We start from the raw sequence: 17,782 nt of genomic DNA, 5'->3' as shown, positions 1-17,782 counted from the left end.
TGATAACAGCCAGGCGGTGAGGTGGAACCACTCCGGGTCTGGATGGAAAGAGGCCCCCTGCCGCAGCATATCCCCCGAAACGGGGAGTCGCCAAGGGTCTTGGACGGACAGCTGTTGGAGATCCGCGAACCAGGGCCGGCGGGGCCAATGAGGGGCGATTATGATTACTCGGGCCCTCTCGGTGAGGACCTTGTGAATCACGTCCGGGAGGATTGGAATTGGAGGAAATGCGTAGAGTAGGCCTGGAGGCCATGGACTCCGGAGGGCATTGATTGCTTCCGCTCCCGGGGATGGAAATCTGGAATAGAAGCGAGGGAGTTGGGCGTTCGCATTGGTCGCGAAGAGATCCAGGATTGGTAGGCCGAATCTGAGGGTGATTTGATGGAACAGGTCTTGATGGAGGTTCCACTCTCCTGGGTCTATCGTTGCTCGGGATAGCCAATCCGCCTGGACGTTGAGACTCCCCGAGATGTGATCGGCTAGGAGCGACTGCAGATGTTTTTCCGCCCAAAGGCCCAACTTGAGGGCCTCCCTCATGAGAGCCTTGGATCTCGTGCCTCCCTGTCTGCAGATATGGCTTTTTGTGGCAATGTTGTCGGTGAGAATGAGAACGTGCCGGTTGGGGATGCGAGGAGAGAAATGCTTCAGAGCCAGGGAAACGGCTCTTAACTCTAGCCAATTGATTGGCCTGGAAGCTTCCTCCGGGGACCACGTGCCCTGGGCTATCATCCCCTGGGCGTGGGCGCCCCATCCCGATAGACTGGCATCTGTGGTGATGACAAATTGATCCGGGCACCTGAACGGGGATCCTTTGTCCATGGCCGGAGACTTCCACCACTTGAAGGATCTGCGAACACTCAGTGGGATGACAATGCGTCGATTTGAGTTGCTGTGCCCCGATCTCTGAAAAGGCAACAGGAGCCACTGGAGTTCCCTAGCATGAAGGCGAGCCCAGGGAATGATGCCTATGCATGACACCATCTTCCCCAAAAGGGAAGATAGAGTAACTATGGATACTGAAGCATTAGATAAAATGTTAGAAATTAACTCCACTATACTGAGTTTTCTCTCGGGAGAGAGAAAAACCTGGGAGGATTCTGAATCAATAATGGATCCCAGGTGAGAAATGGATGTGGAAGGTTGGAGGTGACTTTTATCAAAGTTGATGGAAAATCCATGGTCCTGAAGGACTGACATGGTGACCGAAAGGTCTGTTTTCACTCTCTCTAGGGAGTTCCCATGAATCAAAATATCATCAAGATAACATAAAATGTGGATGGGAGACGCCCGGATATAGGCCGCCCGGGACCCCAAGAGCTTTGTAAAGACTCGAGGGGCCGAGGAAAGGCCAAATGGCATCGCCCTATACTGGAAATGCCTGCCTTGAAAGGAAAAACGTAAAAATTTTCTGTGGCATTTGGCTATAGGAATGTGAAGGTAGGCCTCAGTGAGGTCTAAGGAGACCATGAAATCTCCCGAATGAATGGCGGCCAAAATAGAAGACAAGGAGTGCATCTTAAACTTCCTATATTTGATGAATAGGTTTAGTTTCTTTAAATCCAAAATAGCTCTCCAACCTCCGGAGGACTTTGGAACCATAAATAGGATGGAGTAAAAACCTAGGCCCTTCTGATCGGAAGGGACCGGTTGAATGGCTCTGATGGACAATAGATGAGAAATGGCCTCCTCCATACGGTTACAATCTGAGGATGACCTGGGAGAAGGGCAGGAAATAAAACGTTTAGGGGGAGGAGAAATAAATTCTAAAAGAAGGCCTGATTGAACAGTGTCAATGACCCAAGGGTCCTTGGAGGTGAGACGCCAATTAGAGGCGAAATGAGCTAGGCGACCCCCTATGGGAATGGAGGTAAGATTACCATCTAGGTTTTTTTGAAGCCCTGTTAGAGGAAGCTCCCCTTTGGAAGCGAAAACCTCTACCCCTGGAGTTCCTACCTTGGGAACGAAAGCGGGGGGAATACTGACCTGGAGATCTCTGATAGGAAGCCGCTTGATCTTGCTGGCGCCCTGGGCGACGAAAGGACTGCGTTTTGGTAGCCTTTTTTGTGGTTGGACCCAAAACTTTCTTCTTGTCCGTGGTCTCCGTGAGGAGTGGATCCAGAAGATCACCGAAGAGAAGGTCGCGCTTTAAGGGGCCCTGGGATAACTGCCACTTTTGGCGAACTCCCGCTTGCCAAGGGCGAATCCATAGGAGTCTTCTTGCCGTTGTAGAAGCTGCAATAGACTTAGCAGAAAATCTAGTAGATTGCAAGGTGGCATCAGCCACGTACTGGGCAGCTGCAAAGACCTTGTTGAAGTCTTGTTGACCTCTCAAGTCATCGGGAGGAATATGCTGTTGAAGTTGGCGAAGCCACAGCAGCGTGGCTCTGGAGAAAAAGGAAGCCGCTGCAGAACTTTTAATGGCCCAGGAATCAGCGGTGAATCCTCTTTTGAGCATTTGCTCAATGCGCTTGTCCTCTGGGCGGAGGACTTCCTCCGCCTCGCCTGGCACAGCCGCTGCCGAGTGAAGAATCTTGACAGGTTCATCTGGTTTGGGAAAGGATAGAAGCTCTTCATAGGAAGAGGAAAGTTTGTACAACTTTCTATCCTTGGTGGAGGGATTAAGGCCAGATGCTGGAAATTCCCACTGTTTGAGTAAGGCATCTTTAAACAATTTAGGCATAGGAATTACCTCGTTATCCTCCTGTTCCTCTGTGAAGTAAGGTAAATTCTCCTCTGGGGGATCAGTGGAAGTGGAGGATTGTTTCTCCTGGGCCGCTAATCCCGTAGAAATTCTAGCTTTGAGGAGGAGAGATTTGAATAATTGAGAGGGAAAAATAGTAATTGGAGGAGGAACCTTTATTTGGGATTCCTCATCATCTGATAAGCCTTGAAAAGCATCCTCATCATCCTCTATATCCTCATATTCATCCTGGGAGGAATCTGAATCATCCTGAATAGGAGCTCTGACCGCTGGGGAAGAACCCAAGGGGCGGGAGGAGCGAGAAGGAGGAAGAGGTAAGGGAGGCTCATTGATGGTGGAGAGTTTGGCATCAATGGCTTTGGACAGCACAGCAAATATAGACTGGAACTCAGGAGGTAAACTGGAAATATCAGCAGGAATGGCAGAAGAATTCCTAAAGGCCTGGGAAGATCCTGGCTGGGGGGAATCTTCAATAATATCTGGTTCCTCTGGACCTATGCCCCATAGGTTAGGTTGGGGTCTGTCTAGGTTTGGCTCATCCAGAGATAACACAGGGACCCCAGAAGGAGGTAGACTAGAAGCCTCTGGGGGGTCTTGACTACTGATTACTTGGGCCTGCACTTTCAAACGTTTTGCTGATTTGTCATGGATTTTTTGTAGGGCTAGGTCCCTTCTCTTCTCGGCCCTGGTGACCTTGGTCGAGGGGCGGGCCCCTGGAGAAGAGGAGGAAGAGGCCTGGGGGATACTAGTAATTTCATCGCCTGTAGGCCTGGCCTCTCTGGGACCTTTAGTTGTGCCTCTCTTGGGAAAAGTAGCCATAGTCTGACAATTAACAGAAGACAAGGCTGAGCCAATAACTGAATAATAAGGAGAAGAATTTCAAGGACTTCCCAAGAGGAATGGATCCTGCTTCGAGGCCTCGAAGCTGCTGAAACTTGAGGACAATCTGGGCAAACCCAGAGTTCGTGCCCCCAAATCCAGCGGGGCCAGCCTCCCTAAACTTTGTAATTAAGTAAACCAAGGCACTCTGGTTGGAGGCTTAGCCGGTGGAGAATTTAGCCTGGGACCCCCAAGGCCCGCTCCGGGATCCACGCGGTGGACTGAGGCCTACGGGGCTGGCAGGAGGCCAACGCGAGAGGCCTAGATTTAAAAAGGGCGCGAAGGCCTTCGCGCCGAAAAAATCGCCCCGTAAATACTTAAAGGGGAAGCGATCGACTAAGTCCAGGAGACTAGAAGGCGTCTCACTCCGCAGGAGGTATTTCTTAAGCCCTTAAATATTTTGTATACAATAAATAATCAATAATTCAATATATAAATACTTGCACCAGGACCTCCAGGCCAAAGGATTAGAGGAATCCACAAGCGGCCGCAGGAATCGTAACCGGCAAAAACCGCCGGGGGAAAACGAAACCGCAACTTCTCCCAAGGAAAAAAGCCGAGCCGCTTTATTTTTTTTATTTTTTTCTTTTAAACGGCTGGCGCAATTAGTGCAAGTAAATGAATAAAGACAATAAATCTTACTACTTTTTGAAGGAAAGATCGAAGGGAAGGTGTTAGAATGTTGAACGAGCTATCACAATACAACCGCAGGATATGCGAACTGAGCGAATTCTGGGGAAGGGGCGGATCCGGCAAGCTTTTTTAATACTAGGCTCAGTTCCACCGGATTGGACATGAGCAACCCATGTGACTGCTGGACCCGCTCCTTCAGTACGGAGAAGTGGACGAAAGTTTGGTGATGATATATGACATCATCGGGCAGGAAAAACCGTGGTATAGGGGGAAAAACCGCAAAGTATTTTTTAATTAATATTTTTGAAAAACCGTGGTATAGACTTTTCGCGAAGTTCGAACCCGCGAAAATCGAGGGAACACTGTATTGCAATGTGCTCTCCATGAGTCTCGCCTTGAAAACCACTCGGAAGCTCCAGCTGGTGCAGAACGCAGTACCACAGCTAATGTTAATATTGTAATGAAATGTGTGGATGGATCTTGGGGGATGAGGGAAAGAGATGCTGCCTAGCAGACGACTGGACAACAGAAAGGGGAACCCCCAAGGGCTTAACAGTCACACCAAAAAAGTTAGGAAGGATGCACCATAATGAATCAGAAGGTTAAAAGTTTGTACCTTCAAATTTGCAAGATTCTGATAGCCTTACAATAAAATTGATTTAGCTCATCTAATGATGTTTCCTATGTGGTTTACCCATAAGGATTAACTTCAATGCTCCATGACCTGCCCTGGTTATATTTTCATATTAAAATGCTGGTTTGTTTGTTTGTTTGATTTGTATGCCGCCCCTCTCCGTAGACTCGGGGCGGCTAACAACAGTAGTACAAAACAGCATGTAAATCTAATACTAAAACAATTAAAAAACCCTTATTTGTAAAACCAAACATACATACAAACAAGCATACCATGCATAAATTGTAAAGGCCTAGGGGGAAAGAATATCTCAGTTCCCCCATGCCTGACGGCAGAGGTGGGTTTTAAGGAGCTTACGAAAGGCGAGGAGGGGGGGGGCAATTCTAATCTACAGGGGGAGTTGGTTCCAGAGGGCCGGGGTCACCACAGAGAAGGCTCTTCCCCTGAGGCCCGCCAAATGACATTGTTTTGTTGACGGGACCCGGAGAAGGCCCACTCTGTGGAACCTAACCGGTCGCTGGGATTCGTGCGGCAGAAGGCGGTCTCGTAGATACCCTGGTCCGGTGCCATGAAGGGCTTCATAGGTGATGACCAACACTTTGAATTGTGAGCGGAAATTGATCGGCAACCAATGCAGACTGCGGAGTGTTGGTGTTACATGGGCATTTTTGGGAAAGCCCATGATTGCTCTCGCAGCTGCATTCTGCACGATCTGAAGTTATGGTTATCATCCATAAAGACCTTCATGGCATATGGAACAGTTTTTTGAGGAATTGTTATCTCTCATGGTTTTTATCTGTCTGGAAAAGTCAGATAGAGGTGATGCTTTCTGTAATTATGCCCCCCCCCCATTCACATCGTTTACACCCTAATAATGTCCAGAGATCTTTAAAAATACAGTATAGTTGTTCTCCCAATGTAGGGCGATTGTGGAGCCCAATTAGTGTTTTACTTTGTGAGATATTGTTATTGAGATGCTCTCGTTCCTTTTTCTTGGTTTGTTTTACAAAATTGTAACTTGCTCCAGCAGCATTCTGGTATCAAGCAGCCTCCAAATCCAATCCAATCTTAATATGTTTATACAATATTTTTGACAAAATTACACTTCATAATCTATGAAGCAGCAACAGGAATTGTCCACCTGGGTGCAGAACATATTCTAAAAGACTCATATTTTACTGCAACATGCAGAAATCAGTTCACCGTAACATAGTAAAACTTTCTAGCTCAGATTAAGTAACAATTATAAATAAAAGCATACTCTAAATGGGAAGATTTTCATACATTATTATTATTTATTAGATTTGGTAGGGAAGGTTTGCTGGTAGGGAAGGTTTGCCTATTTGCCGATGACTCTAAAGTGTGCAATAGGGTTGATATTCCTGGAGGCGTCTGTAATATGGTAAATGATTTAGCTTTACTAGATAAATGGTCTAAGCAATGGAAACTGCAGTTTAATGTTTCCAAATGTAAAATAATGCACTTGGGGAAAAGGAATCCTCAATCTGAGTATTGTATTGGCAGTTCAGTGTTGGCAAATACTTCAAAAGAAAAGGATTTAGGGGTAGTGATTTCTGACAGTCTCAAAATGGGTGAACAGTGCAGTCAGGCGGTAGGGAAAGCAAGTAGGATGCTTGGCTGCATAGCTAGAGGTATAACAAGCAGGAAGAGGGAGATTATGATCCCACTGTATAGAATGCTGGTGAGACCACATTTGGAATACTGTGTTCAGTTCTGGAGACCTCACCCACAAAAAGATATTGACAAAATTGAACGGGTCCAAAGACGGGCTACAAGAATGGTGGAAGGTCTTAAGCATAAAACGTATCAGGAAAGACTTCATGAACTCCATCTGTATAGTCTGGAGGACAGAAGGAAAAGGGGGGACATGATCGAAACATTTAAATATACTAAAGGGTTAAATAAGGTCCAGGAGGGAAGTGTTTTTAATAGGAAAGTGAACACAAGAACAAGGGGACACAATCTGAAGTTAGTTGGGGGAAAGATCAAAAGCAACATGAGAAAATATTATTTTACTGAAAGAGTAGTAGATCCTTGGAACAAACTTCCAGCAGATGTGGTAGATAAATCCACAGTAACTGAATTTAAACATGCCTGGGATAAACATATATCCATCCTAAGATAAAATACAGAAAATAGTATAAGGGCAGACTAGATGGACCATGAGGTCTTTTTCTGCCGTCAGACTTCTATGTTTCTATGTTTCTATTTGTATGCCGCCCCTCTCCAAAGACTCCATAACACCAGCTATGCTGGCTGGAGAATTCTGAGAGTTAAAGTCCACAAGTCTTAAAGTTCCCAAGTTTGGAGACCCCTGTATAACACACTAATTTGGGAAACAGTTATTCTGAACTTACGTACTCACTATAGTTTGAGTAACAATCATTAGAATTAAGAAACAGTCAAACCCCAGTAAATTTTGAAATTTAGTATCATTGCAGTTTCTATCATTAAAAAAATTAGAAGAAAGTCAACCCAAGCACACCATTAGTTGCATTATTACCGTATCATAACTTATGGTAATTTAACAAAATTTTGAAAGGTATTAAAAATAAAGAAAATGTTATAACAGCATTATATAGCACATTACTTTAAAAGGACAAGGACAAACCGAGGACTTTGAATTAAAGGAATTCTTCAAGTTTATCCAGTTTTATCCAAGGAAAACAAAGAACATTGAGAAAGCTTCTCAAATTAAAAAAACTATGTATATTTGCTTATTTTATATAGCATTCTTGGGATGTTTCTGTTAAGCCAAAAAGCCAGGACAGACAGCAAAACTCAATTCTTGACATTTATAATATTTTTCAGAGACATCCCTTCGATTTTTGAAATTGCAGCAAGCATATTTTCATACCCACGAAATGTAGAAATATATATTTTTAGAAGCTGGATCGTGCATCCAATTGAAACTTACGTATCAGAAAAAGAATGTTGAGAAGTTAAAAGAATATGAATAAAAGGAAATTGGACTTACTTCAACAAAGTCATTGCACTTCCTTGGAAAGAAGGACGAGGTTTATGCTTGAAGAATTCCTGCACACTTTTGGCCTCTGGCAGGTGATAAGGTAATGTCATTGCAGTTTCTATCATAAAAAAAAAAATTAGAAGAAAGTCAACCCAAGCACACCATTAATTGCATTATTACTGTATCATAACTCAGTGTTTCCCAACCTTGGCAACTTGAAGACATCTGGACTTCAACTCCCAGAACCCTCCAGGAAGGACGTCTTCGTGACGTCAAAGCTCCGCCCATGGAATTCCCTATTGGGATTCCCCACCTCCTTTCCAGCCTCCAGATCCGCCGAAAACGCTGCTGCCGATTGCAAAAACAGTGCTCCGCCAGGCGGCAGCACCCGGCTGTCACCTTCTGAAACAGCCGGGCGCTTCTCGGCAGCCTTCGGAACCCGAACCTGAACCCGAACTTCCGGGGTTCGGAGTTCAGGAGAACGCCGAGAAGCCCCCCAGCTGTTTCAGAAGGCGACAGACAGGTGGCGGCGCTTCTCGGCAGCCTCCCGAACCCGAAAAGCCAAGAAGCCCCCCGGCTGTTTTAAAAGGCGCCATTTTGCGATCTGCAGTGGATTTGTAAGCCGAAAAAAGTTCGTAAGAAGAGGCAACAATTTTCCGAACCCCGGGTTCATATCACGAGGGGTTCGTATCACGAGGTACCACTGTATCTTCAAGTTGCCACGGTTGGGAAACACTGTCATAACTTATGGTAATTTAACAAAAATGCAAGAGTACCCAAAATTATGAAGCTGATTTTCAGCATAAATGCTCAGCAGATTAAAGATAAGCCTTGACTTATGACCTTGCTCTAAGAATTAGTTTGATGTGTTTTCTTAGGTAAATTACACAAATGACTTGACAGTAGAGCACTTTATGGGCGGGGGGGGGCACATAATTATAGTGGTGTATGATAATTGCCCCTGGGGTGTTTTACAAGTATTTTTTTTATACCTCTAACAAGTCGCTGGCTCTCACTATGTAGGTGCCGGTTTTCTTTTTTCGTTAACCTGGCTGGTTTCAGCTTCTAAATAAAGGAAGGAAAATCTTGGAATACGCAACTCTTTCAAGAACATATTGTAAAATGTAATTAAAAATCAGATGGACAGAAGACAGATATGCTGCCATACAAATCTCTACTTAAGTTAAACAAAAACTGGGAAGAAAATAAAGCCAAATTTAAGTCGGGGGTGGGCGGGTGGGTACTTACTCTTTTCCTAGATTCTTTTAAAAGCGGGTCCTCATTTTCATCCATCACATGTTTGTAATCTTCACTCTCTAAAAACAACTGTTTGGAACCAAAAAGGGAATGTTAAGTTTCATATCATACTTGAGGGACTTCATGAGATCTTATGGGAGCCGAAGGACAAAAAATACAAATTACTCCAACATAGTCAAATTGTCTTTTGGTTAGGGATTCTGGGTTTTTTTTTTACCTAAACAGGTCCCACAGCCTGATAATAATGATGATGATGATGATGATGATGTGAATAAAAATGCCAAATCCTCTCTAGAGATCTGGCTGTGTGATGAATAGAAACATAGAAGTCTGACGGCAGAAAAAGACCTCGTGGTCCATCTAGTCTGCCCTTATACTATTTTCTGTATTTTATCTTAGGATGGATATATGTTTATCCCAGGCATGTTTAAATTCAGTTACTGTGGATTTATCTACCACGTCTGCTGGAAGTTTGTTCCAAGGATCTACTACTCTTTCAGTAAAATAATATTTTCTCATGTTGCTTTTGATCTTTCCCCCATAATAATAATAAACTTTTGAATGCAGACAGTTTGCCAATTGGAGCACAACATGCCATATATCACGGTTGTTGAGGGTCGAGGCAAACTCTTTATTGATATTGCTGACCAGAAGATGCCAGAGTCAAAGAAAAAGAACTGAAAAAATTACAAAATATCGCAACCTGGCCATTGAAACTACAGGGCTATGGATGAAACGTGTAAGTGATACCAATTGTCATCGGGGCACTCAGCGCCATGTCCAAGAATTTCACAAAACACATCAAGAAATTGCAGCTTCCTGCAATAACACCAGCGGAACTGCAAAAAACTGCAGTACTCGGAACATCATATATTTTAAGAAGGTACTTAGTTGATACCTAGGACGCTGGGGGCAACCTATATCAACCATTAGCACCAGTCAGTGGTATTTGTGAGACTTTTTAAAATGTTCAGTTGACTGAGTTTCATGTTTAATGAATAAAAGGAATAATAATAATAATAATAATAATAATAATAATAATAATAATAATAATAATAGAAACACTATCAAGACCATGAATATCTGGGCAATACCAATCATAAGATACACGGCTGGTATAATTAACTGGACACAAGCTGATTTGGACATTCTACGGAGAGGGGCGGCATACAAATCTAATAAATAATGATCATGATGATAATAATAATAATAATAATAATAATAATTCTAGACTCAAAAACTAGAAATAACTGGCCGCTCTGATACATTTGTAGATACTAATAACAATAACAATACAGTAATACCCCGGTTATTGCATCCCCGACCATTGCGAACAGGGTAATTTGCGATTTTTCAACCCGGAAGTCAAAACACCATCTGCGCATGTGTGCCCTTTTTTTCTATGGGCACGCATGCGTAGATGGCGCCCGGCAGATCAGCTGCTGGGCGGCTTCCCTGGGTCTTCCCCCTCTTGCTGGCGGGAGGGCGAGCAGCGGGCATCAGCAAGGAGTTTCCCCACCGCCCACGCAAACTCCTCGCTGCCGCCCGCCCACGCCGTTCATTCTCGCCGCTTTCGAGCTGAGTCCTGAAGCGAATTCGCTCCGGGACTCAGCTCGAAAGCGGCGACAGCCAGCGCAGAGAAGCCGTTCGCTGGCGCTGGCTGTCGGCGCTTTGGAGCTGAGTCCCGGAGCGAATTCGCTCTGGGACTCAGCTCGAAAGCGGCGACAGCCAGCGCGGAGAAGCCGTTCGCTGGCGCTGGCTGTCGGCGCTTTTGAGCTGAGTCCCGGAGCGAATTCGCTCCGGGACTCAGCTCGAAAGCGGCGACAGCCAGCGCGGAGAAGCCGTTCGCTGGCGCTGGCTTTCGGCGCTTTGGAGCTGAGTCCCGGAGCGAATTCGCTCCGGGACTCAGCTCGAAAGCGGCGACAGCCAGCGCGGAGAAGCCGTTCGCTGGCGCTGGCTGTCGGCGCTTTGGAGCTGAGTCCCGGAGCGAATTCGCTCCGGGACTCAGCTCGAAAGCGCCGACAGCCAGCGCGGTGCGGCTGTTTTAAAATGTTGCCGCCGGCATGGGGGGCTTACCAGCACCCCCCGGACCCCCAACCCGGGTTTGGGGGGCTGCTAGGAAGCCCTCCATGCCGGCGGCGACATTTTAAAACAGCCGCGCCGCCCCCAATCTTCGGCTCCTCGCTAGCGCTGCGGGAGTAAAAACACCATCTGCACATGCGCAGATGGTGTTTTTACTTCCGCAGCACTACTTCGCGAAAACCCGCTCGTTGCGGGGGGTCCTGGAACGGAACCCTCGCAACGAGCGGGGGATCACTGTAATACAACCACCTTGATGCAACTCACCTTTCGTTTTTTTGTTTTCACTTTGTCTGCAGTATTTGACCAATTTCCAGTGTGAAAAGGAGAGCCACCCCCTTCCTCCTCTTCCAGGCCATTGTCAAAGAGCTCTTTATCTGTCAGCAAACAGCCACTGTCATCAAAAGGAGTGTCTTCACCACGCTAAGAACAATGGAAACAAAACATAGGAATCCCAGCGAAGAGATTCAAATCCACAAATGAAGTTTTTCCAAACCTGTGCCCTGCCCCACCTAGACGGAACTTCCTAGCCTGTAATTCCTAGCTTCACATCTTTCAGATCTGTTGACTTAGAAGTCCTCAGACAGTTACGCAAGTAGAACCCACTACTAAAAACTAGGTTGGGGAGGCCAGCAAGAGAGAAAATACCACAAACCTTTATAAACGGTTACACTGGAACAATGAATCATTCCACTTCCACCCCTAATCAGATGCCAAACAAATTAGACAACCTGCCCATTCGATCCACCCAAGTCTCAGTCTCTTTTCAATCATTTCTCATGCACTATGTCACAGGGGATTCACAAGCAGTGCGATCAGGCTTTCAATCAATTGCATAGGCTGAATTGTTTCATGTTTGGGGAAAAACTGTGTTAAAGTGTTTTTCATGTTTCTATGTGCAATGCAGTCGTTGGCAGTTGTTACTTTTGTAAACAGAAAGGAACATCTGCAATAAACGATTGACCACTTTACAAAGAGTAAAATATGACTCGTTTAGAAACACGAGCCAAGAGAGACAACTCATTAAACGGATGCTCATTGTTTGCATCAGTTTGGTCTGGTGTATTGTGGATCATGTTGGATGCTACAAAATAATGCTACAGTACTCAGCCATTGTCTTACTCCCCATCATATGTCCAAAGATATTTCACCAGAAGAGCCCTTCACTCCTCCACTCGAAACAGAATATCCTACGAAAATAGACTAACAATCCTGGGCCTAGAAAGCCTAGAACTACATGATTTGAGTATTGCCCACAAGATCATATGCTGCAACGTCCTACCGGTCAATGACTACTTCAGCTTCAACCGCAACAACACAAGAGCCCGCAACAGATTCAAACTTAATACAAACCGCTCCAAACTTGACTGTAAAAAATATGATTTCAACAATCGAGTTATCGAAGCGTGGAACTCATTACCGGACTCAATTGTGTCAACCCCTAACCCCCAACACTTCTCCCTTAGACTCTCCACGATTGACCTCTCCAGGTTCCTAAGAGGCCAGTAAGGGGCGTACATAAGTGCACTGGTGTGCCTTTCGCCCCCTGTCCAATTGTCTTTCCTTTCTCTCACTTATCATATATATTTTCTTTCTTTCATATATCCTCTCCTCTAAGTTCACTTTACCCTTATATATACCGTGTTTCCCCGAAAGTAAGACAGTGTCTTACTTTCTTTTTATCCCCAAAAGCCCCACTATGTCTTACTTTCGGGGTATGTCTTATATTGGAAAAAACGGTGCGCGCTGGAGTCAGAAAAAGACATAGACAGACGGGGAGGGAGCCGGCCAGCTGGCGAGGCCTGGAGTGCGCTGCCAGCTGGGAAGGAAGGAGGGAGGGAGGCGGCCCCCGCCCCCGCTGCTTTCCCCGCCGCGCCGCTCCCAAGCGCCTTCCTCGCCCTCGCCGCCTTCTCGCTCTCCAGGTCCAGCTAGATGAGAGGGAGGCGGCAATACCCCCGTGTTTCCCCGAAAGTAAGACATATGTCTTACTTTCGGGGTACGGCTTATATTAGCCGACCCCCCTGAAACCCCCGATACGTCTTACAATCGGGGGTGTCTTACTATCGGGGAAACAGGGTATTACTTCCTATGTATTTGGACAAATGAATAAATAAATAAATACCTTTTCTTCCTCTGCCTTTTCCTTTTTTCTTGCTTGCCTTGTGGCCTTCCTCTTCTTCTCTTCCTTCCTCTTCCTCTTCCTTGAGCTGCTCTTTTCTTTCATTTCTTTCCTGTTCAGGCTCTTCTCTTCCCTCTCAGGGTTCCCCAGTTGAAGTTGTGGCAACAGGGTCTCAGCGTCGCTGTCATCACTGTTCACCCCAGCCTGGTAGCAGAGGTTGTGGTCTTTGTTTCCCTGGACAGCCAGCCAATTATATTTCTCCTTGGTGCTTTCCACATTGCTAGCTGCAACCTTCAGTTCCTCGGGGCCGCCGTCTTCTCCTTCACTATTGCTGTCAGCAAGCACCCTCCTGCATTTGATTCTCTTACGCGTGCAAATCTCTTCATCTGAATCTGCCCCAAATACATGACAACACCATGTTCACTTACATGCAAACCAGTCTGTTTAAATCGAGTTTGTCGTTTCACACAATCAACTAATAACGTTTGCAATACAGTATTTACTTGTTTATTTTTATTCTATGTTTTCTACTTTTCAACTTTAGAGAGGGGTTTTGGGCAGTAGTGTTCCCTTGATTTCCGCGGGTTCGAACTTCGCGGAAAGTCTATACCACGGTTTTTCAAAAATATTAATTAAAAAATACTTTGCGGGGTTTTTCCCTATACCATGGTTTTTCCCACCCGATGACGTCATATGTCATCGCCAAATTTTTGTCTGCCTTTAATAAATATTTTTTTAAATAAACTTTAATAAATAAACATGGTGAGTAATAATCTGAATGGTTGCTAAGGGAATGGAAAATTGCAATTTAGGGGTTTAAAGTGTTAAGGGAAGGCTTGTGATACTTTTCATAGCCAAAAATAGTGTATTTACTTCCGCATCTCTACTTCGCGGAAATTCAACTTTCGCGGGCGGTCTCGGAACGGATCCCCCGCGAAAAGCGAGGGAACACTGTATACAATTTAACCAAAATAATACAACATTAAAAATTGAATAGTTTAAGATATTTTTTTTTTTAAATGAATAACACTGTTTTTACATTTTACATGATGACCCTGTAGGTCTGTGGGCCGCTGTGTCCTCCATGCAAGGCTCGCAGTCAAATTCTGACCCCTTTGCAGATGGCCAAGAGATTGGGGAGCTTTTCTCGCCTTTGAGGGCAAGATGTTCCACAAAGCAGAGGCAGCAGCAGAAAAGGCCCTCTTTCCACGTAGATCCTGCCAGTTGAAATCCTTTGACTGATTGGGTCCCTAGCATGCCTTCTGCATAGACTGACTAAAGGTATTTTATCCAGAGGTTACAGAAGAATGATACAGTGATCCCCCGCTCGTTGCGAGGGTTCCGTTCCAGGACCCCCCGCAACGAGCGGGTTTTCGCGAAGTAGCGCTGCGGAAGTAAAAACACCATCTGCGCATGCGCAGATGGTGTTTTTACTCCCGCAGCGCTAGCGAGGAGCCGAAGATTGGGGGCGGCGCGGCTGTTTTAAAACGTCGCCACCGGCATGGGGGGCTTCGTAGCAGCCCCCCAAACCCGGGTTGGGGGTCCGGGGGGTGCTGGCAAGCCCCCCATGCCGGCGGCGATGTTTTAAAACAGCGGCGCGGCTTTCCAATGAGTCCTGAAGACAAACGTCAAACTTCCGCGTTTGTCTTCGGGACTCATTGGAAAGCCGCGCCGCTGTTTTAAAACGTCGCCGCCGGCATGGGCGGCTTGCCAGCACCCCCCCCCGAACCCGGGTGAGCAGCGAGCGAAGGGCGGGTGGCTGGGCGAAGGGCGGGCGAGCGGCGAAGGGCGGGCGAGCGGGTGCTGGGGAGGGCTTCTCGCTCTCCTGCCAGCAAGAGGGGGAGCGAACGGCGTGGGCAGGCTGCGGACAAGCCGTTCGCTCGGGCCGCTTCCCAGCTGAGTACTCAGCTGGGAAGCGGCCCGAGCGAACGGCGTGGGCGGGAGAAGGGCGCGCGAGCCGCGGGCGCGCGGGCAGGCAGGCTGCGGACAAGCCGTTCGCTCGGGTCGCTTCCCAGCTGAGTACTCAGCTGGGAAGCGGCCCGAGCGAAGCGGCAGCAGCGAGGAGTTTGCGTGGGCGGTGGGGAAACTCCTCGCTGATGCCCGCCAAGAGGGGGAAGACCTAGGGAAGCCGCCCAGCAGCTGATCTGCCCGGCGCCATCTACGCATGCGTGCCCATAGAAAAAAAGGGCACGCATGCGCAGATGGTGTTCTGACTTCCGGGTTCAAAAATCGCAAATTAGCCTGTTCGCAATGGTCGGGGACGCAATAACCGGGGGATCACTGTAGAATCTTTCAAACTTTTAATGGGGCAAAAATTATTATTGGTGGGCTGCACTGAGAAAAAAAATACTTTCTCACACACAGACCCAAACAACATTACATAACGTTAGATCCACAAACTAAATTGAAACTGTATTTTTATGCAGTGGTCCCCAATCTTTGTGACTGGAGAAAGAGGGGAACCGAGCCACTTGAATGGCAGACTGGCACATATGCGCTCAGCTCAAGCTGCCCAAGCAGTGGGCCAGCACACACAGCTCAACTGCATGTGGCATTGCGGGTCCATGCTGGCCCACTGCTCACGCAAGTTGAGCTCAAGCAGCCCAGTTGCAAATATGCCACAGCACAATAGTGGGCCATGGATCAGGGATTGTGGATTATTATTATTATTATTATTATTTATTAGATTTGTATGCCGCGCCACTCTGAAAACTCGGAGTGGCTCACAACAAGCAATACAAAGTACAAATCCAATATTTTTTTTAAAAAACCAATTTTAAAACCCTTATTAAAAACAATCATACAGCCCAAACAAATCATACATAAAACAGAACAGCCGAGGGGGTATATCAATTTCCCCATGCCTGGTGACATAGATGGGTTTTCAGAAGTTTACAAAAGGCAAGCAGGGTGGGGGCAGTCCAGAGATTAGAATTGCCCCCACCCTCCTTGCCTTTCGTAAGCTTCTTAAAACCCACCTCTGCCACCAGGCATGGGGGAACTGAGATACTCTTTCCCCCTTGGCCTTTACAATTTTATGCATGGTATGTCTGTAGGTATGTTTGGTTTTATAATAAGGGTTTTAACTCTTTTAATATTGGATTGTTGTATGCTGTTTTTATTACTGTTGTTAGCCGCCCCGAGTCTATGGAGAGGGGTGGCATACAAATTAAATAAATAAATAAATAAATAAATCTCCGGGGGGAGTTGATTCCAAAGGGCCGGGGCCACCACAGAGAAGGCTCTTCGCCTGGGTCCCACAGATGACATTGTTTTGTTGACGGAACCGGGAGAAGGCCAACTCTGTGGGACCTAATCGGTCACTGGGATTCGTGTGGCAGAAGATGGTCCCGGAGGTATTCTGGTCCGATGCCATGTAGGGCTTTATAGGTCATATCCAACACTTTGAATTGTGACCGGAAACTGATCGGCAGCCAGGATCCTTGTTTAGTGAAATTGTACCCAAAAGATACACACCTCCTTCGTCAACTGATGCAACTCCCTTGCTTATCTGGGACTGGAAGCTCATTTCACAGCTGCCTTGTCCACTGTCTGAACTGCTGTCAGAAGTATCTTGAGTTTTCACATCCTGGGCATCCAAATGGAACTACAGTTCAGGAACATTGGTAAGTATGAAAAGATAAGCACATGTAACATCCAGTATTTAAAAAAGAAGGCAAATACACCATAATTCATTTCTTGTCAGATTCAAGGAGGTTGATTTAGTACATAGATTGCACTATCCTTAACCACATTTTTGGACAAATCTACTTAACTGGTTTAATAACACGAAACACAGTTTACATATCCCAATACTGGGGACCCCACATTATGCTAAGAAAAGCAAAAAATAAGAAACCCAGTCTATTGTTTGGGGATTGAAGCAACATCTATAGCTTTTATATTCTCTGGACGATTGTTTAACAGCATCTGTCAAAATCAATATAAGAGTTTGATCTTTTTAAAATTATACTTATTAGAGTTGGCCTTCTCCGGGTCCCGTCGACTAAACAATGTTGTTTGGCGGGCCCCAGGGGAAGAGCCTTCTCTGTGGCGGCCCCGGCCCTCTGGAACCAACTCCCCCCGGAGATTAGAACTGCCCCCACCCTCCCTGTCTTTCGTAAACTACTCAAGACTCATTTATACCGCCAGGCATGGGGGAGTTGAGATATTCCTTCCCCCCAGGCCATTACAAGTTATGCATGGTATGTTTGTGTGTATGTTTGGTTTTATAATAGGGGTTTTTAGTTGTTTTTTATTATTGGATTGTACATGTTGTGTTTATTATTGTTGTTAGCCGCCCCGAGTCTGCGGAGAGGGGCGGCATACAAATCCAATAAATTATTATTATTATTATTATTATTATTATTATTATTATTATTATTATTATTATTATTATTATTATTGGAACTACAAATTCCCTCGCTTTGCTTTGAAATGTAGAAAATTGGTGTGGAAAAAACATACCTACTTGCCTTCCATTGAGGACCT

At 45.9% G+C, this 17,782-nt stretch overlaps 1 protein-coding gene across 2 annotated transcripts in view; it reads right to left on the bottom strand.

The window, feature by feature from the left end:
• CLSPN (claspin) overlaps nt 1-17,782 on the bottom strand; it is a 70,211-nt gene that overhangs the window by 48,853 nt on the left and 3,576 nt on the right. For both annotated transcript variants that reach the window (XM_070763868.1, XM_070763869.1), the window contains exons 2-7: nt 16,769-16,898; nt 13,295-13,683; nt 11,440-11,595; nt 9,085-9,162; nt 8,829-8,901; nt 7,846-7,954 (exon numbers count right to left, since the gene is read on the bottom strand). In XM_070763868.1, coding sequence (XP_070619969.1) covers nt 7,846-7,954; nt 8,829-8,901; nt 9,085-9,162; nt 11,440-11,595; nt 13,295-13,683; nt 16,769-16,898 — 935 coding nt within the window. The remainder of the gene's footprint in view (nt 1-7,845; nt 7,955-8,828; nt 8,902-9,084; nt 9,163-11,439; nt 11,596-13,294; nt 13,684-16,768; nt 16,899-17,782) is intronic.

The sequence above is a fragment of the Erythrolamprus reginae genome, chromosome 11 (genome assembly GCF_031021105.1).
Source record: "Erythrolamprus reginae isolate rEryReg1 chromosome 11, rEryReg1.hap1, whole genome shotgun sequence".
Taxonomy (NCBI): domain Eukaryota; kingdom Metazoa; phylum Chordata; class Lepidosauria; order Squamata; family Dipsadidae; genus Erythrolamprus; species Erythrolamprus reginae.
This window is presented reverse-complemented; position numbering and strand designations above follow the sequence as displayed.